Below are 24,674 nucleotides of genomic sequence, written 5' to 3'. Positions count from 1 at the left end.
GGATGCGGTGGGTGATCGTAGCATTTGGGGGAGTAGTCTAGGGGCCAGGGAGATAGTTGCGTCTGCTTTTGTTCATTCGAGGAGAAGATGTGAAAATAAACAAAGCACCTACAGAATGTATATTTACCCCAAAACAGCTGATAGAGGTTAGACCGTGTCTCACAACGAACACGGAACGGGTGTGAAGAACGCCGATATCAGTCATTTATTACAATTAACGTTCTAAGAGCATAATTTATCATATCATTAACGTTCTGAGAGATCATGTGAACATAAACAAAGCAGTAACAGAATGTATTATTTATCGGGCGCGGCAACAGCTGATTTGAGAGGTATTACCGTGTCTCACATCCTCACGACAACCACCACGAACACTGAACTGGAAGAAACGCCCGATATAATCGTAGCATTTAATCTACATCCCATCCCCAACGTTCATTGAAGACATGTGAAAATAAAGACAAAGCACCTAACAGGAATGTATATTTACCCAACAGCTGATAGAGGAATTACCGTGTCTCACAACGAACACGGAACTGGAAGAACGCCGATATAATCGTAGCATTTAGTCTACATCCCTAACGTTCATTGAGAGAGATGTGAAAATAAACAAAGCACCTAACAGAATGTATATTTACCCAACAGCTGATTGAGGTATTACCGTGTTTCACAACGAACACGGAACTGGAAGAATGCCGATATAATCGTAGCATTTAATTTACATCCCTAACGTTCATTGAGAGAGATGTGAAAATCAACAAAGCACCTAACAAAATGTCATGTGTTACACCAGGGTTTTTAAATAAAAATGGAGGAGATAATCATACAAATAGAAGTATAGAATTTAGCATAAGTGGAGTAATTGCCGAGATGCGATTTAAAAAAAAATTACTACATCTTTCTGCATATTTCCTATTGAAGTTAATGTAAAAAAAATCCTTTCTGTAGCCCCGGAACAGGATAGCGTGGAATATCCTTGTTACCTTAATAAACAAATAGTCCTTAATTAATCCGGGGAGAAATCTAGCACAGTGGAATTGAATCGAGGGATGAAAGATCCATTGTTTAGTTGGATATGTTTGGATAAGTTGGTTTGTGCATAGGATATTATTTGGAAAAAGATTCCAAATAATTTGTTTAAATTATAATTTTATAATTATTATATCATTATTTTATATATATAAAAAAAAGGACCATCCTCATTATGCTTCTATTGCAAATAAGTAGACTGCGTCATCGTAAAATGTTCAAATATGGCAAACTTAAAATAAATCATAAATTTTTATATAAAATATTCTTAATAGTCCTGTGACTTACATTCTGAAGCCAACGTACGTGGTTTTTGTAAGAGACACATATACAGTTTAGAAGAAAAATGAGACGAGGTTTGAATTTCGCCTCAATAACAAAGTTACTACATGAAAGTAGTTATAAAATACAATTTTTTATGTCAGTTTAATTCTACTTTACTAATTTATTGCGGATTTGGTAAATTATTATTTACTGCAAATAATAGCTGAGTACTACGTGTGTTCCGTATGACAGACAGAGGGCTTGTAAAGACCCCACTAACAACACTATTTGGCTGTTTACAACCACGGGGATCACTATTGATAGTTAGGCTACTAATGACACAGCTGTATGGCTGTTCGTGACAAGCTGTATGGCTCACCTGTCTGACGGTGGTGGCGATAGTCATTGTCAATCGATGCGTGTTCAAGGTGACCACTAGCATTAGCGTCCTGCAGTCATACAGAATGTGCTCACTCATATGTGAATACAGGAGGTTTACCCTTGGACATAATCTATGTACTATAAACCATAGCTCAAAACAAGCCATAATTGCCAATTACGGTAGGCCTAATGCAAAAATGTATTTATGGATGGTCAACATACATCTTACAAGAAATCATTATACAAATGTTTAAGGCAAGAAATTGAGTTTTCAACAATATTTTACAAGCGTTTTCGACTTTGGTGAAAAAATGCATTCTGAGATGATTCTAAAATAATATCTTAATTTCCATTTTTGACAGTTTTCAGCAATAAAACGATTCGGAATTCTTAAAAGATCCTTTTTAAATGTTCACATTTTACAAGTTTGACTTGGGGGGGGGGGAGTGGGGCTTAAAAACATTACAAATTATATTGAACAAGAATTGTCAAAATCACGGATCTTCATTAAGAAAGGTAAATCAGTGAGTTTAGTTTTTGTTCACAATTTAGTTGTGAAGCGCCATTCGAAGAAAGATTTCATTTGATTTCAAGGTACGTCGTCATTCTATCTAAGTACTATTTTCATGTTTGGCTATTTCAAGACTTGTCATAGGCATTCAAACACGTCGAGCACGTCGAGGTTACATTTATGAGATTTCACATCCCTTATAATGCAATGAAATTATTTTTAAGTAATAAAAACGAATGAGTTAAATATAATTACTGTAATATTTTATTTATAACTAAATATAGGTAATTAATTAACCTATATCTAAAATACGCTAAAGCAGTAATGGTAAACATTACTCCTATGTTATTTATGAGCCGATTTTAACGATTGAGGTGTGAATAAATGTCCTTGGTTCGTAATTATTACCTCGTGCTGGGTGGTTTTCGATTGTCTTTATTATAGTTTTTAAGTACACACTGTCCTTCAAAAATGTTCCTTCATAAGAATACCATGAAGAATTGAATTCCAAAACGGCTGATTAATTAGTAAAATACAAGTAAGTAATAACAACACAAATTATTTTTACTTCACTTGCACTCTATAACGGGTGGGTGTGTTAGTACTTATATAATATGTAATTGTTTGAAACATAGTAATATAATAATTCTTTAACTTTTAATAAATATAGAGGAAAATTTTATTTTATTTTAACGTTTTCTACAATTTAAATTCTAAACAGGATTTTAATAATTAATAACTAAAATATGTAAAGAAATATAATGTAATATAGAAGATAGAAGAATGAAGAAATTAGTCTTCATAAATTTAGTAAATGAGCCTCCATGATGTAATAAAACCTGTCAAAGCTTTAAAAGGTATGATTACAACTTTGACAAAAAATGTGTTACTCTTCCTGCCTTGTACATGATGGAGTGTGTTTTGAAATTGAAATTTGTAAAATAACTATTTGAATTCGGTAATGGATCACTCACTACATGTAATCTACTCAGTCATTCGTTAGTGACAAAGGTGCTCATATCTAACTTTTACATGGGTTACTGTAATTATGAGTGAGGAAAGTAAAAAAGAGAGGATATAATAATCAAGGCCATTCTTGCACAAGCATTAGCAGAGTGTGAAATTAATCAGTATTGTCTACATTCTCGGAGGAAGAAAGATAATATGAAATTAATAAACATAGTGTTAGATAATATCGACGTAAATTTTGAATTTCAATCTTGTAGTCAGATAGAAGTAATTGATTTTCATTTACATGTAGGGAAAGCAATTCCTTATTATATTGACCTATTAACAGAGACCAAAAACAACAAACGGTTATACTTTCAAAAATTGCTGTAATTCCTGAAATCCATTTTTACACACATGGTGACAATGTATGTCGTTTTGAGGAGAATCAAATATTTAGAAAGCAAAACATAAATAAAAGAAATACAATCTTTAAAATTAAAATAAACCGTCTATAAGAACCTTGTACCAAAATCAAGGAACTAAAACGTCAATTCCACTGTAGACACTTTAGACCAGTCACTGTCACCTGCCTTGTATATACATCGAACCCTCACACCAACGTTCTTGAAGGTATTGTCAATTCCACTGAAGACAGATAGCCAGTCACTGTCGCCTGTCTTGTATATTCATCAAACCCTCACACCAATCACCAATGTTCTTGAAGCTATTGTCAATTCCATTGTAGCCAGATTGCCAGTCACTGTCGCCTGTCTTGTATATTCATCAAACCCTCACACCAACGTTCTTGAAGGTATTGTCAATTCCATTGTAGACAGATTGCCAGTCATTGTCACCTGCCTTGTACATACATCGAACCCTCACACCAACGTTCTTGAAAGTGTCACAGTGAATTCATGCATCCAATTTTTTTCTGAAATCAATTTGAAAACAAAGAGCTCAAAATCAAACACAATTGACTTTTGTCTGAGACAGCGTGAAGGTAGTGCACGACCTGCTGTTCTGGTGGATGACAAACTCTTAGAGGAATCTGATTCCATCAAATTCCTAGGGATGTACCTAGACCGAGGTCTGACTTGGGACATTCATGTCGAAAGTGTTTGTTCCAGAGTAACTTCAGGGTTGTATGCTTTGCGGAATCTGGCAAAACACTGTTCTCACGACATCCTGAGAATGGCTTATTTTGGTCTTGTTTATCCGCACCTTACATATGGAGTAAGACTCTGGGGCAGCTGTGCAAACAACAAACTGGAAAGAGTGTTTCGCCTTCAAAAGAAAGCTGTGCGAATCATTTCAAAATTAAAGAGAAGAGAGTCGTGCAGGGATGCCTTTAGGGAGCTTGGTTTACTGACCTTGCCCTGCCTCTACATCTTCGAGGTGGCTGTGTTCTGTAAATCAAAGAGCACATTGGCTCAGGGAAGGAACATTCACCAGTATGAGACAAGAGGCAGGGACAACTATCGCAGTCAACCCCATCGAACGGTGGCGTCTCATAATTTGCCATCGCAGGCTGGAGTTAGGTTGATGAATAGGCTCCCTGAGGATCTTAAAACATTGGCAAATACCAAAACATTTAAATCTCATCTTACACGCCTATTGGTGTCAGGTGCTTTTTACACGGTGGGTGAATCCATGGAAAGCCGCCTGGGAAATTGAAATTAAAATTAAAATCGAAACACGCTTTAACAGGATCTGATATAGGCACTGCATGTTTGTCTGGATGAGGAACTTATTGTATGTATGATTGTGTGTGAATGAGTAGATAGGCTAATGACTGTTGCTATACAATATTGTATGTTGTTAAAAGACAATAAAAGACTGATTTGATTTGATTTGTTATTGTCAATTCCATTGCAGACAGATTGCCAGTCACTGTCACCTGCCTTGTATATACATCAAACCCTCACACCAACGTTCTTGAAGGTATTGTCAATTCCGCTGTAGACAGATTACCAATCACTGTCACCTGTCTTGTATATTCATTTGAACTTTCCACCGTTCACGAAGGTATCGTCAATTGTCAATTGTATTCAAGACATTTGTAGTAATCTAACCAGTCTGCAAGTGTTGTATGCAATCGCTACCACTGTAGGGTCTACTGCTTCCTAACTCGCACGCACACAAAGCCACATCTCTCCATTCATGTTCACAGTTATTATTACCACACACTCGACAGCAGCAATCATCCCGTCCTAACTGTTTTGTTGACATCATGCTGATCAGAGGTACCGTGTTTCATACACCATACCTTACCTGTTGTACAACAGATGTTTGAAAGGTTTGAAGAACATGTGGCATAAGGGGTATAATAATAATGTTTCAGAGAACCATTATATGCTTAACCGGCTTTATTGGAATATTATGCTTTTTTTAACACAGTGCTCAAAATGGAGAAAATCTATGTCGGAGACGTGGTCCAGTTTTGAAGAAGCCTCTGCAGAATGACTGTGTGTACAGGCAATGTGGACCGATTAGGATGCGGGAGGCGCAAGTCGATAGTGGAGATTGATAAAAGCCAGCGGTACTAATGGCGACAGATGAGGCGGTTTGTATGTATTGTGCGCTATCAACGCAGCGGCACGGCGGCTGGCACAGTACGCGGAATGCGCACTGTATAAGGCATTACGCGCGTGTACAGCCACTGCGCCAGACAGCGGGGCTCGAACTCTGGCGCGGCGATATCTGTCAATAGTTCTTTCTCGCCGTTAACATACAGATTAAGTGGGTTTATCCCGACTGAACGTTTCCCGATGGGGGATGCGATCTGTTTCCACCGTGCAAAGTTTTCACAAACACAGTCGCTTTCGTTATTCGAGGGACACAATTGGAGGAAACGTGCACGGGAACCGACGTCGAATAATTTCCAAAATAGGAAAACGGCACGACACGTTTGGATTAGCTCAGCCAACAGTTGCAAAGTGCAAAGGTGATAAAACGAGAATCTGTAACACACATCTTGTGTATTTAGTTTAATTAATTCTGCTAGTAACGTGAGCGGGAATGGGATGGGTTAAGTTGGAGAGAGAACAAATAGGATAAAAATAGACCATATCATCTATGTCAAAGAACGCATATCATAAAGTGTTATAAGACTGTTGGTGAAGATACTAGGGCCTTGCATCTCTACAGAAATGGCTTGTTAATTTTTACGGTAAAATATGGTTAATGCAGAAGAAAACGGCGGTAGTTTTCTAGAGTCCGAAAAGTGTTTGAGACTAAAATTAAATCATTTGGGATTTCAGTAATTTGATTCATTCAACAGCCGGACCCCAATCTAAGCGTACATGGATGTAGAGATAGTACAACCAATGAAATCCGTATAATGACTCAGCACAACTAAGTGTACTTTAGTGTAATACTGGACTGCAGGCTGAGGGAGTATTTAATGTACAAGAATCTCCCTTGGCCTGGAGTACTATATAGTCAACACTGTAGTGCGGTATGTGGGTGGAGCATATCGACTTTACTTACTGAACGTGACAATTGATTTACTTAAATATAAATACAACATGAACAGGTGGTACTCATGGAGCAGACAGACACTATAAGCTGGACTGTCACGAAGGCGCGCTCAAATCGTGCTCACATGTTTACCAGAATAGTTCATAGTGGTAGCTCAGTTATTCCACCCACGTGGAGTAAAGTGTACAATAGGAGAAAAGTGGGCGTTATTAAACATGATAAGGAGAACTTTTACAAACCGCATCTCTTTTACAGCTTTTATTTAGAAAGTTATATTTGAGCCAGAATTATGATTATTATTTTTTACATTACTTTATATTTGTTTGTAGAGATACGGGTGTTATATATTGTTATATTGTATTTTCAATTGAAGTAAGTCCTTAAAAGTAAGTTTTTAATACTGACTTATAAACGGTTAGGGCCTATAAGTCAATATTCTTAGATATATTGGGAATACTAGCACATACCCCCGCAATTGCAATGCGACATTCCGTGTATTTGGTTCAATAGCTTACACGATTTCAGAAACACTTGGGATATTTTAGACCAGTGTAGTGAGTGGAACTGCAAAGTTTTTTTAGTGAAATAACTTGTGATGTAATAGGAAAGGATTCATGATGTTTTGAAAATTGAATTAGTCATATATCATACACCAGATTCCCGTGCTGATGATTAAGAGGACCAGAGGTTAAGCAAAATTGCGAGTAATTATTCGGATTGATGCGGATTCGCCCGGATTTCTAATGCAAACATTGGAGTTTACTATTTTTTTCCCGAGAAACAATATTTATAACGATATAACGATATTATTAACCAGTTATTTATTATTATTATTATTTATTTACAACGATATTATTAACCAGTATATAATTTTGTAATGAGGTTGGATTCCAAACGATATAGTTTTTTAATTGGATGAATATAGATATTATAATTGAAAATTAAAAACTAAAATCAACCTAAAAATACCATTACATCCCAATGCTTACATTATTACTGTTGTCATCCATATGTGATGCTGCAAACATGATCGATTGGAAATGTAAAGTTGATACATGATACAATAATGTACATGTTTTTACTTCCCAAGCCACGTTCGTTATATCATACTATTTCCTTGGTCCAGTCTAGGAATTATATCAGTATTTATATACCTAATCAGTATCGTATACCTCATCAGTGGGAAATGGAAGCGATTTACCTTCGACGATTTTCTGTCATAAAATTTTGCATTCAGCGTTTCGTGTATTGTGATTCCACCTGCTATAATGACGGACTCACTGCGCTCGCTTGTTTTCTCAAGTTGTAGTAATTGGAGCGAATGGTTTGTTGAATTCAGGTAATGCCAAGTCCCTCTGTTTATGTTTCTTCAGCTACTGTAAAAATGCCGTCCCACAATGTTTAAGGAAACCAAATTCAATACCTGACACGGAAACATTCACAGTTTATTCCATTAAGTAAAGTCCAGAATAAACTAATTGGTTAGCCTTGTTGCCACGACGTTGAAATAAGAAGTGAGAGAAGTGTAGTTACTTTCATTACGCTTTCACTTTATAAATGTAAACAAATTGAAATAGTGGTTAAATTAATGAAACGTATGGTCGTGCTGTCTTAATACAATGTTTACATGGAACAGTTGATGTACATTTAACAGGCTCTTTCAATTCACATTACTCAACTTTAAGAGTCCAAGATGGGATTTGTTGCTGCTTTAGAGTCCGGAGGGGTTTTCTAAATACGAATTCACCCCCGGGACCCTAAGAATGCCCACGTAAAATTTCAGTACACTCGGTTGAATAGTTGATGCGTGAAAGCAAACAAAAACGATCAAACAAAGGCACTTTCGAAATTATAATAATATTATGATTATGATTTTAAAACAAATATAACTTGAATTTTGGATTGTTGTATATCCATTTTGTAGCTTTTAAGCTGGTGGTTGATTTAATTGTCTGAGATAATATTGATTCTCGTTACATTGTTTACGTAAGAGGTGTGAATTACCTGATCATACTAAGCCGCTGCAGCTGTGTCAACTCACTTCTAATGTGCAAGCTTTGCTGCTTAATAAGAATCTTATTCGTTATACCGGGTACCCATAAAGCTCAAATATAAATATTTAAGCTCAAATTCAAACTCGTGACTCCACGTGATTGTGCACGACGGAAGGCCTCAACACTGTATTTCCGAGACAGAAATTCCACTCATCAAATGAATTAAATGATACACAGATTATCGCTTCTTTTACACAATATTACTGTTGTCCATAAGTAATACTGTAAATATGAACGGTTGGTAATGTAAAGTTGATACGTGATACAGTAAAGTTCATGTTCTTATTCCCAAATCATTGTTTGCTATATCATACTATTTCCTAGGAATCATATCGGTATTTGTATACATAATCAGTATTGGTACCTCATCTGTGAGAAATGGAACGGTGTTGCGTCGACGATTTTCTGTCATTTCGTGTTTCGTGTACTGCTTATTATCAAGATTCACTGCACTCTCTTGATTCATCGAATTACTCGTAGTCATGCTGATGCCAAGTCCCTCCGTTTTTTGTTCTTTCAGCTACTGTAAATATGCAGTCCCACAATGTCTAAGGAAACCAAACTCAATACCTGACACGGAAACATTCACAATTTAGACTAAGTAAAATCTAGAATAAACTAATTGGTTAGCCTTGTTGCCACGATGTTGAAATAAGAAGTGTTATTATTTTTGTTATGTTTTCACTCTATAAATGTAATCAAATTGAGTGGTTAAATTAATGAAACATGGTCGTGCTGTCTTAATAAACATACAGTTGATTACATTTAACCAGGCTCTTTCAATTAATATTTCGCAACTTTAGACCAAGATAGGATTTTTAACAGATTCAGAGACCAGTGGGGAGAGTCCAGAGAGATTTTCGAGACAAGAATAGGGCTATATTTATCACATAGACCCAAGAATGTCCATATAAAATTTCAGTACAATCGATAAAACATAACTGTTTTAAGTTTAATGAATACGTAAAACAATATGTGCATTTAATTGATTGATTCCCTTTCAAATTTGGATGATTTTCTATTACTCTAGGTGTTTAGGCAACGTATTAAATAATCTGAAATCAGTTTTAAGTTGAAAACGTTGAAACAAATTTAATCTGCGCTGTTGGAGTCAGGCAATTTAGTCATATGACGTACAAGAGATGCGAAATACTTTTTACAAGATTATTATAATTTATACAGCTCAAGGTGGATAAACTTAAATATTCTTTAGGAAAGGTGATTTATGACGTAGTTTTCACAGATACCACAGTCCAAATCTACTTTTTTTGTTGGTAATTTATCATCGCTTAGTTATTAAAAACCGAATGTAAGCGCTTCAGGTTCAATAATAATATTTGTACGAGGATTACGAATTTAATAATTTTGTCACCTTTTGGTAGAACAGTTTTCAAAACTTTCCGGTGCGATGACCCAAGAAAGTGAAATCCTCCACTTTATGTACAACAATGTGTAGCTTTTTTGTTTTAAAATTAACGATTTATTTACGTTACGATTGCACAACAATAATTTCCCCATCATAGTAGTATTTGGCGTGTTTTACTCAAACTAAGGTCTAAATTAAAAACTTAAGTTAAAGGGATTAAACTTTCTTTCCATCCTGAATTCTGATATATGTGTATTGCTCTTCTGTCTGTATACAGTTTATTACAATTAGCCATGAAAGGTTAATCAGTTAAACTAAAAATGTAAACAGCTATTACAGTTTTATACAACACTGGACCGAGCGCAAACTTCTAGTAGGTAGAATTTAACTCATTGCATCTTGTTAAGAAGTTTGCAATGCGTAGCTACAGGTTTGTGTGTGGTACGTTACAGTACAGAAGACAGATGAGGTAGAGCTGAGATGGGCTGCGGCTCCTCCAAGTCAGCCGTACTACCGCTCACAGACGACGGCGCTCCGCCCTCCTCAGAACACATCACTATCTCATCCCGTACCCGTGAGTAACTAACAACACATATACCACAGAGAAACAAATCTATAATCTTATGTCTGTGCTGTACTCAGCACCTGTACTCGCAGGGATTGGGTGAGTGAGGCAAAGAGCCTCAGCCCCATAACAAAGCATCCTCATGTTGAAATGGGATAAAAATTGATATAGTTATTAGTTATAGGATTAAAAATTGATACAAAGTTACTCATTGTATACATGAGTAACTTATAACATTATTTATTTGTTTGCATCTTTTAAACATTTAAGTTTACCTTGAATATATATCTCATTAGGTGTGTAGTGGTAGCATACTCACCCGGAAAGTGAGAGGTCTGGGTTCGAGTCCCGGTGGAACAAGCACTTTATGAGATTCAATCTTTACTGGAAAAATTATATATATTTATAATGTTTACAAAGAGGTATTACAAGCACTGAAGATGTTAGATTTGACAAGCAAAACATCCATGTAACGTCAAAAACAAATCTCCTCGGTCACATACAAATACTTGGCGGCGTGGCGGTTTTGCCTACACCAAGTCTTAATGCATATCCTTTTCGTTATTTCGTTGGAGATTAAAATATAGTTTACTACTGAATAGGTTAATCACTATTTACTATATTACCAAGTAGTACAAAATCTTTTAATTACAAATAAAAATCAAATTCATGTTGATTTTGATAACCAACCCCAATTTTTAAATATGATTTTATAAACCAACCAATTGAATAAGACCTTTGATTTAGTTACTTGCTTAAGAAAAATAATATAGGTGTGATACTAATTGCTTTTGAAAGCAACCTCAATAGTCCTACAAAACTAACAATTCTTACTAAACTCACAGCTCAAGGACTTGCGTTTGAAGTGCCGTTACATGAAGATAGTTTGATCAAGAAACACCCGCCCAAGCGTCTGCAGCGACTAGAGGAGCAGCAGGTGTCACCACCCTCACTGAGGGATCTGCAGGACAGACTGGCCGAGGCTGAGCAGCGCAGGCAGCAGGTACGATACATCACTTTAATGGGTGGACTTTGGACGTTTGTTGATAATCATACTTATAATTTAGCATGTCCTCCTCATATCTATATCACAATTAGGTACGATTTAACGTCTTCATTCGGAAAATGCAAACTTTACTATATGATCAAAAGCTTAAAGAACTGTGTACAAATATTTTAGCCAATGGCCGTGAAAGTGAAGAATAGTACTAAGCAAGCCGGAGAAACACACATTCTATTTAAATGGATATGTACTCGTACACTGCTACCATGCGGTCTAAGTTCAATACGGAAACTATCATCCCAACTTTTTTGTATTTCAAATCAAATATCAAATAAAATCAATATCAAATTTATTTCAAAATTTACAAACAAGCACAGTACACGTAATATGCATGAAATTAGTCCCACATGGGCCATAGAGGCGTGTGCGTGGTGACGAGTCTGTTTCTAGTTGCTGTGCACAGCGGTATTATAATAGATTTCATAAATAATAATAAACTATTTTGTATATTTTTTAAAACAATTATTATATATAAAATCTAAAATAATCTATGTAATTTGTAGGCCACAGACAACATTAATTATGCCACAAAGCGGTGTATTTGGATGAGCGGTATTGCTTTATGTTTTTACTAGATCGAAAAAAGAATCTGAACCAATAATTTGAAGATGGTAGTGATTTTTGTAATGATATACTATGGTGTATTATATTATGGTGCATAAATTATCAAGGTCTTCGGTCGGACTACAGGGTGTGAGCGTGTGCTTTATTTGCTATTTACCAGCTTTATATCAGTACTATAATAATAAACTATACAAATGTTATATTTATGGAAACCTTTTAAATTATGATAGCACTGTTATCTAAAGGGTTTTACAAGTCGAATAACATGGAAAAGTTGTAGTGCAAAACGTATGAAAAATTAACTTGAAAACGCAAAAATATGGATTGAGTAATTATCTATTAATTACATGTATTATACTTAACCGTATATTGTACAGTAGTTTAAATGATCAAAGTTTATTAAAATAGATTGCACCATATTATTTTTAAAGAATTGAAAGAAAAAGATAAATTCGAAAAGATCATACTTAAACAAATAACTAGCAGTGACTCGTTGCTTCGCACGCAATTTCGCAGGTTTGCACCTGTAAGGGCACTTCTGGTTCCAATGAATTATACATCCGACGCCAATGTTGAGTTTGCCTCTTTTTCACGATGAAGAAAATATGTTAAAAAGTGTATATTTATGGTCATTTTAATTTACTTCGGTCTTAGTATATTTTTGTTCCCAAGATGATTTTGCCTCTCTCCCGATCAAGAAAATATGTAACACAGATCAGAGCTCATTTGGGGCTGGAATTGGTACATTAGTTCAAAAGAACAGTCCAACGTAATTTCGTCTAGCATAGTTTATGCTGTATGCTTCAAAGGGAGTCTTCGGAGTCAAATACTGACCTTCTTATGTTTAGGAGATTTTCTAAGGCAGATTAGTACTTACCTAATCACCGAAATCGAAAACTGCGTTAAAAATTGTGGTTACTTATTATAAAATCAACTCACTACAAAAGTAAACAAATTTAACATAATAAACAATGTTTACACATAAGTGTTTATTACATTTGAAAGACTCATTTAATTAATATTACACAACTTAGAGACCAATATGGGATTTTTCGCTATTTTAAAGACCAGTGGGGCGTATCCCGGAGGGATTTCATAAATAATAGGCCTATATTCCATCCCAGGAACCGCCAGAATGTCCGTGTCAAATTTCAATACAATCGGTTGAGTAGTTTACGCGTGAAAACAAAATAAACAAACTAACAAAAGCACTTTCGCATAATATTAGTAGGATAGGATTAGGATATACACAAAGGTAGTGGCTGTAAACCAAAAGCTTGCAAACGTGGCCTTTAAGGGTGGGTGGGGTTTAGCAAGAGTGGTAAAGGAGAGACATTGGTCACACATTTGTTTCATCGGCTGTTTCACGGAACACATTGACTGAACTATAACACACATTGTTTAGTAAGAAAATTGAAGTAACTTATTTGATTTTTTCAGATTTTGAGCCAACGAGTAGCTTCAGCCCGAGCACGACAGAAATTAAAAAGAAGCGATAATTTGGAGGTAAGAATCCATGTATTCAAACCACCTGCTAATAAAGTAATAAGAAAGGTACAGCATTTAAGACTTTTTTAATGAAGCAAAGGGTCTAAAATCTATCGTGTTACTGTCCGTATATATGTATACGTAACTATGTATAATATAATATATATATATATATATACAGGGTGTAGTATATTTCCTGGAAACACCCAAATATGATACTTTAATAATTTAAATATAAATTTGAAACCACTTACAAATCGTGATAGAGATTGGCATGCTACTTTTTGGAACAATGTTATGAGTTATGTCACAGACACCAACGGGAGGGACGGTCCTGGCCGAGGGTATCGTGAATATTCTTATGGAAGCCTATACCCTTGGTATACATAATTAATAAAGGTAATAGCTAACTGACTTGAATGCCACAAACCGCATCTCAAAGGAATTGATTCGTCAGAAAATAGAGCATTTTTAAGTATTGAAAATTTACGATGTTCAACAATTGTAATTTTAACATGGTTCATGGCACAAAATGTGTTACACTAATTTTTTTAGCATTTTATTTTAAAAGTTCAATTAAATAACACAAAAATTTTCCATTTTAAGCTGGTTCTATTAGCACAAATTTGGCCAGTTTTTATTAACATACAATTATGAAATACTTATGTTATTGATTTCTATTACAAATAAACAATAATGTATCTGTTAGAAAAGTCATACAACAAAAAACGTTTTACCTGCATTGGTGTCAAAGCAATTGTTCAGAACTGTGTTCCTTATCTACGGTTTGACAATGACCAATCTTGTGAAAATATTCGACAGAGTTGCCCTAACATTTCCTTCAGTTTATCAAAGCAATCTCCTCTATAATCCTGTTTCTTAGGTCTCTCTCTATCATATTAATATTTTCTTATCGCACTACATTTTCGTCATAATGAAGTTTCATGTTCTTTTTATTTATTTATTTTGCATCTTTATTTCTTACTCGTTTAGGTCTTTTTTCCCCCTTTATATCAGTTTCCGTTTCACTCTCTGTTTCGCCCGTTCCGGTTATTTTGTGATCAGTCTGATGACCATATGACTCCTATTCTCTTTGTCCACTTAATTTCATTTTGATACTTCAAGTTCCTTTTTTTCTTTTTTGCCGTTATAATCTTTACTTTTGCCTTCAATTTATATCTTATTCTCATATTATCTTGACTTTATAATCTTCTCTTTCTTGTTCTTTTTCTTTATTGACCTTCTTTCTTTTCGTCATGATGTCTCCTATTTCTTCCTTTTATCTTTTCTTTCTTTCCTCTTTTCTTCCTGCGATTATTTTGTTTTCTCATTTTCGCGTTTATTCCCTCAAATGTATGTAGCATTCTCTATAAACATTGATTTTAAATGACCCCATAGGAAATAATCGATTGAGTGACAAATCCGGAGATCTTGGAGCCATTTACGATTTCTCCCCTCTTCGGCCAATCCATTTATGAGGAAACCTTAAATCCAAATACTCTCTTACCTTCCTCCCATAATGGGGTGGAGCACACCCATCCTGCTGAAACCATACATTACAAAGTATTCTCCTGATGCAATTTGAATAGCTGTGTGGATTATATATTCATTTTGGAGTCAATTGTAGTAAAGTTCGGCATTTAAATTTCATTGATGAAAAAGGGTCCAACAATTTTGTTACCTAAAATTCCACACCATACTTCAGTTTTTTGTGGTTGCTGTGAATGGGACTTAGTAATCCCCAATGTGGTTTTCACTAGCCAGTAACGGCAATTGGTCCTTGTTAACATTGGCCAGTTTAGGTAAAAAAGTGCCTCATCAGAAAATTAGTATTTTGGTCAGAAATCTCTATTGGTCATTCGACATTTTGCGCTCACCATTCACAAAACTCAACTCTTCTTCGTAATCATCCTCACTTAACTGTTTGGACTAAAATGAATATTTAAATGGGTTTGTATTTATTAATTTTCAAAATCTAACTCACGAGACATAGGGTGCATACTCATGTTGCCTGTGCAGCTTTTTCTGAGCGCTGTATGTGGGTCTTCATAAATGTTTGCAAAACTATCTAGTGCATGTTCTTCACTGTTGCAGATTGTAATCCTACCCCGACTTTGGCCGATTACGTAACTCCCTGACAATTTTCAAAACGCTCAATAGTTTTTGATATTGTTGAAACACTATGGGATTTCCTTTCTGTGAAAGTGTCTTTAAACAAAATTAACCAACTTCCCCGATAAGATCTTGACGATCGCCATATCCTCGAGCATCATCAACAGAGTTAATTCGTTCTCTTTCAGAGCAATTCCATTAAAATGCCAAATAAAAACTGAACTACAGTAATTATGAATAACTTGTTTGACTCAGCAATGCTTCAGAGACACTGAATTAACTCTACAGTAATGATATGAAGAATATAGTGACAAATGAAGAACGACAATGAAAAACATGACAATGAGCTGAAAGGAGACCAGCAAGAGAACAAGCCAGAGGAAAAAAGAGCAAAAAAAATAGACGAGAAAGAAGGTGAAAAATGAGCCCGACTCACCCTCCCACCCCTCCTCACATCACATCTACCTATCTTTGTCTCCAATGTCCAAACCAACACTAACCCCAGCTATGACCTGACCCAAGTAGAAGTTGCACCATGCTCACCAACCTGAAACCAGTAGACCAGCAAAGATTAAATAACCCCATAATGTTATCTCATAGTCTAGTGACCATTGTCTCTATAACCTTCCTGCTGCACTGGAAAACACAAGTACAGATTCATAAGTAATCAGAGAAAGTTACTCATCAAGTTTATTCATTGAAAAAAACTGGTAAATTTGTACATAATGAATACCAGCTTAAAAATAATTTGTTTATTTTATTTTAATTGAAACATTGAAAAAATGCTAAAAAAAATTAGTGTAACACATATTGTGTGTCAAGAACCATGTTAAAAATTACATTGTTGAACATCAGTAAATTTCAAACCTAAAAATGCTCACTATTTTCTGATAGAATAATGTCCTTTGAGATCGGTTGTGTCATTCAATTCAGTACGCTAGTACCATTAAAATTATTATCACAAGGTATAGGCTTATTCATTAAGAATATTCACGATACCATCTGGCAGAGCACGACCCCCTCGTATGGTGTGACATAAACAAAATCATTGTTCCAAAAAGTAGATGCCCAAACTCTACACGAATGTAAGAGGTTTCAAATTTAAATATTTAAATTATTCAAGGATCTATTGGGTGTTTCCAGACATAATATACACGCCTGTTATATATATATTATATATATATATAGTTTTAATTACAGTAATGTGGTAGTAAAACAATGTTAAATCAAATATGTCACCTATCAAAATATTCCTTCCGGCTTAGGCGGGTGAAATTATTTTGTAAAAGCTGAATTCTTAATAATTTATTCTTATGGTATTTACCATACATATGTAAATGTAAATACAGTACTATGTTTTTGTATCTCTAAAACTGTCGAGATACAAAGACATTTTCTTAACAAAATGTTTAGGAAATAATGTTATAAGCATTCCAGAACAGTTTAGCATTCTATGTTCATAAATAACGGTGTTGTGATTTAAAAGTTTAAATGGCTACCATAATAGAAATAAATGGCATACCAAGCTGGTTAACTATTTTAGTCTAGGATTTGAAAAGATTAATTTTTGGCCAAGTTTTGTTTCAGCATTCCTATCGCCAGGCCTTGGTGATAGAAAAGTTCTTATTGAATTTACATATAAACATTTCGAAAACTGTTTAAGATAGCAAACGTTGTTTATTATAAAACGTTTATTAAATCTTATAAGCATTTCAGAAAACATTTTGTTTTCTCGAAAGATTCATAAATAACGTAGTCGTGAATTTTAAAATAATTTAAACGGCTACCTTATTCAACCAAAATGACGTACCAAGGTGGCTAACGAACTTAACTGAGACATAAGACAAAAGACACATTTTTTACCAAATTTAAACTTGTTTGTGTCGTTTTTGACACAGTTATCGTTTCTACAATTTGAGTTATAGAGCCGCAGAGCCGAGTCATGCATGCCCCCTTTCAAGAAGAATTAATCATCGGGTAGATCATGTTACTCTGGTGGTGAAAGTTGTACTGATGATTAAAGGTATTTTCTGCACAAAGATGGATGTTATTTTAAAGAAAGTAGTAGAAACTTTATGAATGCAGAAAGAGTGAGGAGACTCAGTTTCTGAGCAAGGCTTGTAGTGAAAAACCCCTCGCAAAAACGTGTGTGTATTATATATTTTACTTATAGTATTCATTCAAAATTGAATTACTTCCAATTTCCTGTCTGTCTGTTCCTATAGAATTCGCTTTAAAATTACTGTATCTAAAAAGAAACGACAACTTGAGTAATAACCCTGGTACTTCTATGGTTAGTGATTTTTAGACACGCGTATAACACGTTGTCTGATAAAAAGCAATATGAACGCCTTACTAGTAGGATATATTACTATTAATAATCTGACACAGATTTCGGTAAAATGTTAAGTATTGAGATCTAAGAATAAAATGTAAAGATTGACATATAGTTTACTAAACAAAAATCAATTTGTTACTATACTATAGTCGCAAAATGCATCCTTCGATCATGTTCAGAAAGACAGACTTATCGAGTTCAAAAACAAGAAGAATAGGCCTACATGTTTGCACAGACGCAAAGAATAATCTTTGAAAGGGATTTCATAAATACTCTGTGCACAGAAAGGTAGTCTCCACGCGAGTAACCCTGAAATCCACCACCCGATCCTGACTAAAGACGTTCTTTCAGCTTTGATGTTGTGCTAAGCTTTGATGATAGTGGTTAGCTAATTACAGATGCCAATTTAGCTCGCTAAATAGAAATTTAAATCATACAAGCCAGTATACCAGGGCAAAAAGAACAGATATGTCGACTGTACTGCTCCCAATATATGTGTGGTATACCGGACCATGATAATTCATACTCTTCACATTGTTGAGTCATCATATTGGAATAAAACATACATATTGCCTATACATTGTGGTAGTTCAATAGTTGTCCAAATATCAATCACAAAAACTAAGAATACCTGATAAAAAGACTTGCAATGTGTTGATAAAATTATTGAAAGACAACACCTACAGTATATTCACAAGCTTTTTCACAAAAATACCGCAACAGGTTTATTATTCGACTTAAGGAAATAGTGGAAAATGAAAGAATGTTGAAAATGGTGATATGGTTTATATTATTTTGTTAAGAATCTAATATAATGGATTATAAATAAGTTATGAAAATTAATTAGGATTCATTGTGGAATTTTTTGAAAATTCAAAAGCCATTTGAACCTTAAATAGTTGAATATTTTTACATGATTTATATTATTTTTATATTAAACCCACATTTTTGGAGTGGATTTTAATTTGACGAGGCTAATGCTATTTTGTCAAACATTTAATGGGATATCAGTTTTAAAATGTTATCAGAGTCGGTAAAGCCGTTTTTACAATTTTAATCAATTGGATTTGGGAGTAAGAACCAACACTTGTATCTACTACATTTAAAAGTAAAGATAGGCGATGAAGAGTTTGCCAGTTCAATGAAATGCAAAATTTCTTTAAAATCAGACTAAAAATTTGATTTCTAAACGGGAAACCGAAATACTGATGTGCAGAAAATATGTTTAACAATACCAATTTTCCAATTCCAGGTTTCCAAAAAAATATTTACGACAACATTTCAAAAAATATATTTAAAGTGCCATAAACACATTTCCTTCAATATTAAACGGGTTGTTGAACCCTCCTCAACCCGTAATAATCTATTAAATGTTTTGGCATAGAAATGATCAAAGTTGAAATATGAGCAGAGAGGTATTGATAAATAATAGGTATACTACTGTAAAGTTTGTGGCTTTTCTTTATATAAGCATAATTTCAAACATAAATTGAACAAATTATATCCACAGTAGTATATATTTTTAATTTTAAAACATTTACACAAAGCCCTATTATTGCTGTAGGCTGTACGGTGAGACATACCGAGGATAGACACAGAGGACAGCGGGCACAGCCAGCCAATATTGTCCGTTACCACGCTTTTCTCTTATATGTACGTGCAACCACTACAATAGATCAATATTAGACTTTTATGACAATTTTACTTTATATCAATCCTTAATTATATAAGAAAAGCATTTAAACAAATACAATATTAATGTGAATATTTCATATTTATCGAAACATTTTTAATTTATATACAGTAAGATGAATGAATAAGTACATAACAAATTTTAAGATACATAAAGAGATTCGAGTTAACTGAACCATTAAATATACTATTTGCTTAACATTTCCCCTTTTTTGATATGTCAGAACACAATTTTTGTTTGAATAAATAATAAGATCGCTACTCAGTTACAAAGAAATGTTCGGGTAGGGTACGATAAGCGGACCCGGTTTTTTATATCGAAATTGGCAAACGATATTACTTAATCATAACCATCGATATAATCAATCGATACTGATTAATTATTTTGAACTATTAACTTAAATAATCTATATCAACAGCTGTAAACACTCTAAAATAATACACGTAGGATAATATTTCAATTTTACGTAAGTAATTCTGATTATTAAAAATGGAAGTCAATTTTAGAAAACTATACGACGCGACGTTGCTTTTTCGTGGCTTCGCCATGTTGGACTCGTACAGAAAAACCCATTATGTAAAAGTTGTGGGAAAGAAACAACTGTAACCGTGAGAGGAGTAAATACGGTCGTTTTCAGTTTTCCTAATTTTGGTTATAATTATTTGTTTGATCACTGTGAATATTAAATTCATATTTTAATTTAAAACACATGATTGTTATTGAGGACTATAGGTACTTTTATATCGATTGATAGTCTAAGATTTGAGATGCGAATATTAGGTATCGATGACTATATTCTTCGATATAAAAAACCGGGTCCGCTTACCGTACCCTACCCCATATTGTTTCAATAAAAGATTTATCGACGTGTTCAAGACATTTTACATAAAACTTGTTTTAGTGAAGTCAAAATTGCGTTAAAATGAAAGTGGCTATGCAAAATTTGATAAATCACAGCTGGTGATACTGCAGCAATCATTATTTCTGACCATCAATATTGAGCATGAACTGACACAGTATGTTAGTGATATCACTGTTTGTTTGTGCAGAATGGATTGTTGATCGAGCGCATGCACCAGGAGCCGACTACAGTGGCTCTGTGATGGACTCCTGTAAGCAGAGCTCTGGGTTGTGGTGTGGCCCTGACTGTCCTTACAATGGCAATTCTCACAGCTTACTTTTACTGCAGTAACAGGGCCTGAAGTCACAGTAATGTTTTCACAGTATGATGGAAATTATTTCTTTAGCGATTCTTCTTTTACTACCGGTAATTGTACTTCTAGTTTTTCTCCTCATACCACTATTGTTTTTTGTGTTACTTTTAATAATCTAGTTGGTATCCGTTGTACCTTTAATTATAAGTTAGATAACATCGATGACTAGTCAGTGAAACTATTGGCGTCATACCTGACTAGTAGAATACAAACAGGACAGAATGTCAGGACAAAATCAGGATTAATTGAACATACAAAGTTGGTATAATGGCAAATATACCCTACAGTGCCTTAGAGTGTTATCTTTATGCAGTGTGTTAGATTAGATCTCTAGATCTAAGAATGTACACATATAAAATATGTTTACATTATTGTAGCAACGGAACAGATACACGATGTAAAGTGGTCTTAATAAATATAAAATTCAAGTCTTGCTTTCCATTCAGTTTTAAATCATGAAACTGAACTAATCGTCACCTAACTTTCATTGTAACTCTGAAACTATTCCCAAATCAGTGGATGTCTTCTGAGACCTTTCAAGGTTAAATCTCCCAAATCTCCCAACCTTATCAGTAGTTGCATTTTTCTGAAGAAAATTTTAAAATATAACGGCATTGATTATTCAAATTTTTAGTTTCAATTAACAAAAATAGTTACTTCATACCAGGTCCCATGTGACACCTTGACAGCCATACAACTGACCCACTGCACAGAGACAATGATTGGGGGGTTCCCTCTACGATTGACCACTTTAAACTCTAGGAATTAGATAGGAAGCGTGATTGTTTCCACCAATCGTATTCTATGCAGAAGGTATGCAAGACATATGGCGTAGACAAGAGTATTTATATCACTCAAGGTTACTATCACTGACCTCCAGGCATTTCGTTGTTCATGTCTGGGTTTAGAGTAATAAGCGAGTAAAACTCCAGTGTTGAGACACGAAATGTTTGAAATATTAGCAGGTATACAGATTGTGACACTGATGCTAGGAATTATGTCGTCACATAAAAAATTTAATCTGATTAAAATTATTAATCCTTACAACAGACATAAATACATATTTTTAACATTCTGAAAAACAAGTCCACCTGAAAAACTAAACTCGTCTAACTCTCGTCGAGCGCAGCAAACTATTTACGAGGCTGAAGGATGAAGAAACACGCGAGGCTACAGTATGTGACGGTGCATTGACACCAACTTTTTCCTTCTAATCTAATTTGTTTTTTAATTGTACTTACTGTAATTTCAAATTTAATTACTGCATTAGTTGTATACGGATCTGCATGAAATACAAGTGCAAATCGCTAACAACAGCATGTTAATTCACAATTTTTATCAAGGAAATCAATGTAATAAGATGTTATATGTATTTAACATCAATATTGTTATAATATGAATATTTCTATAATCAATGTGACTACATGTAATGCTAATGTTACATGTAGGCACATGTGGATTAATTAATTGTCAAAGATTACTTTATAACAATTACTGAATAATACTTACGTAGCATATGAAAGACATAACAATCACAAGTTCTAATTCTACCGAGAGGGACATGGAGTAACATTGTAACGGAAGTTAATTCCATTGGCTTACATTTCAAATAATGTATAAAACAGAGAGTATTGTTACTATGTGTGTAGCAGGTTTTATGTAGCGTACTTTTCATAATGTAAACAGAGATAACAGTGAATTACTATAATTATGACTGTTGTGGAACTAACGTACTCGGTACGATAGTAATCTGCTACTCTAATGAGCCATCTCAAACAGTTTATCTGAATGGCTATATTGTACATGAAGCGAACTAAATTCAGTCCAAACTATGAGTTTCATATTATATCTTCCTGTAGCACAACGTGAACGTAGGTTTAAGATTCTTCATCCAATGATAACACTCGATATTACAAAGAAAAATTATATAACCATACAAATCGAGAAAAATAAAATAAGATAGAAATTTCAAAGTGTTTGTTTCAACTTGACAATTAGTTTATATAAACGAAAAAGTTATTCATAAAATCATTAATAACAAATGTTGATTACAACGGCAATATTTGCAAAACTCTTCTTCCTTAGAGCACCCGACAGTCGTAGTCTATAACTACAGTAATTATATTACAGATCTGACCCTCTCTGTTTCATTTTAGTCATTATTTAACAGGAAAATGCGTAACCATGCAACCCAGTTAAGTTCAGATACAGGTGTTTCTGCCACGTACATGCGTACTCTTCATTAACCCTTTGAGTGCCACAGCATTTTTCCCAAGTCATACTCATAAATTGCCGGAGCTTTTCCTTCTGTTTTGCAATCGTGTGGGGAAAAAAAACTATATTAAAAAAAAACTATTCAACCGATTTGAATAATTTTTTTTATAGTTTATGAGTTATAAAAACAAGGTATTTTTTCCATATAATATTATAATTTTATTTTTATTTACACAAAAAGAATATAGGTTATAACAAAAAAACTAAAAAATGAAAAAAAAATACATTTCAAGTTTGAACCAAAAAATTATATATACAATATTTTTTTTATTTTTTTTAGCTATACCGTATGAAAGAGCATGAAAAAACTGAACAAAAATCATGCATAATATGGTGTGTTACAGTAATATTTAACCAGATACTGCAATATATACAAAATAAAACAAAAAGCAATTTTTGTTCAAGTTTGTCAAAAGTTTAGAAACAATATTATAACTATTCTATTTCACTCAATGAAGTAAGACGACTGTAAAATACTAATTATATAAAAAGTATATAAAAATATACACAGGCCTACAATATAACCTTACTTCACCTAAAATCAATAGTCTGATTGGAACTTGCGTTTTACTTCATCACCAATCCAACAATAAAATATACATCACTAAACAAATAAACACGAAAAAAGAAGTTTATAAATGCATTGTAAGTTTTACTGAACACAATTGCAGAATAGCAATAACAACAGTTTTCAGCATAAACACACGAAACTAGCACAATGTAAACACCCAACGAACCAAACTGTGTAGTTAATGGCAACAAGTAGCAGCTGACCAACTATTGCGTCATCTGTTTGTTTCTGATGGCAAATGACTACAAGGAGGCGGTGAACAATAAAAATCAATCACAATCGATAGTTCGAAACTTGTAGATTGCCGTGAAATAAGTTATTTGTCAAAACAAAAATGAATTATATGTGATATTAATTAAATACAAATCGTCTACTGGGTAGATGCCGGCAATTTATGCACATTTCACAACATCTACTATGTAGATGCTGCGGCACTCAAAGGGTTAAGTACAGTAGTACTTTCAGAAATGTTATTAATTACACAATTACTTAAATACTACCCTTTATTTGTAAGTTAATTTGCTAGATTTTAGCTGAATAAATTAAAACCTATTTCAATAGAAATTATTTAATTAGTTCGAATTTAATTGAATACTTTTAAAATACATTTACCAGCTGTAATTTTTAGCTTCCACTTAAATTTATTTATAGGCTATGTTAGGTAGGGAGGTATTTAAACATGTTGATAAGGCATCTAAGTGCCTAACGTTTATAGCACATATAGGTTCATAAAAAAACTGTATATACATAAATTAC

At 34.0% G+C, this 24,674-nt stretch overlaps 1 protein-coding gene and 1 long non-coding RNA gene across 2 annotated transcripts; one reads left to right on the top strand and one right to left on the bottom strand.

The window, feature by feature from the left end:
- Positions 1-10,491: 10,491 nt before the first annotated feature.
- LOC124360665 lies at positions 10,492-21,609 on the top strand. Its single transcript, XM_046814485.1, has 4 exons — positions 10,492-10,610; positions 11,447-11,604; positions 13,669-13,734; positions 20,909-21,609. The coding sequence occupies exons 1-4, from the start codon at positions 10,517-10,519 to the stop codon at positions 20,960-20,962; spliced, it is 372 nt and encodes a 123-aa protein (XP_046670441.1). The 5' UTR covers positions 10,492-10,516; the 3' UTR covers positions 20,963-21,609.
- Positions 10,826-22,835, bottom strand: LOC124360667. Its single transcript, XR_006922265.1, has 3 exons — positions 22,583-22,835; positions 11,436-11,684; positions 10,826-10,985 (listed from the first exon to the last, which is right to left on the bottom strand). It is a non-coding gene; the product is annotated as an uncharacterized LOC124360667 (long non-coding RNA).
- Between the last annotated feature and the right edge of the window lie 1,839 nt (positions 22,836-24,674).

Source organism: Homalodisca vitripennis, chromosome 4 (assembly GCF_021130785.1).
Source record: "Homalodisca vitripennis isolate AUS2020 chromosome 4, UT_GWSS_2.1, whole genome shotgun sequence".
Taxonomy (NCBI): Eukaryota; Metazoa; Arthropoda; class Insecta; order Hemiptera; family Cicadellidae; genus Homalodisca; species Homalodisca vitripennis.
This window is presented reverse-complemented; position numbering and strand designations above follow the sequence as displayed.

Excerpts from the sequence above, each read along its gene's own strand:
- LOC124360665 (XM_046814485.1), top strand. The coding sequence starts at position 10,517 with ATGGGCTGCGGCTCCTCCAAGTCAGCCGTACTACCGCTCACAGACGAC. Across the intron at positions 10,611-11,446 it reads CACTATCTCATCCCGTACCC|CTCAAGGACTTGCGTTTGAA; the intron begins GTGAGTAACTAA and ends CTAAACTCACAG. Across the intron at positions 11,605-13,668 it reads CTGAGCAGCGCAGGCAGCAG|ATTTTGAGCCAACGAGTAGC; the intron begins GTACGATACATC and ends TGATTTTTTCAG.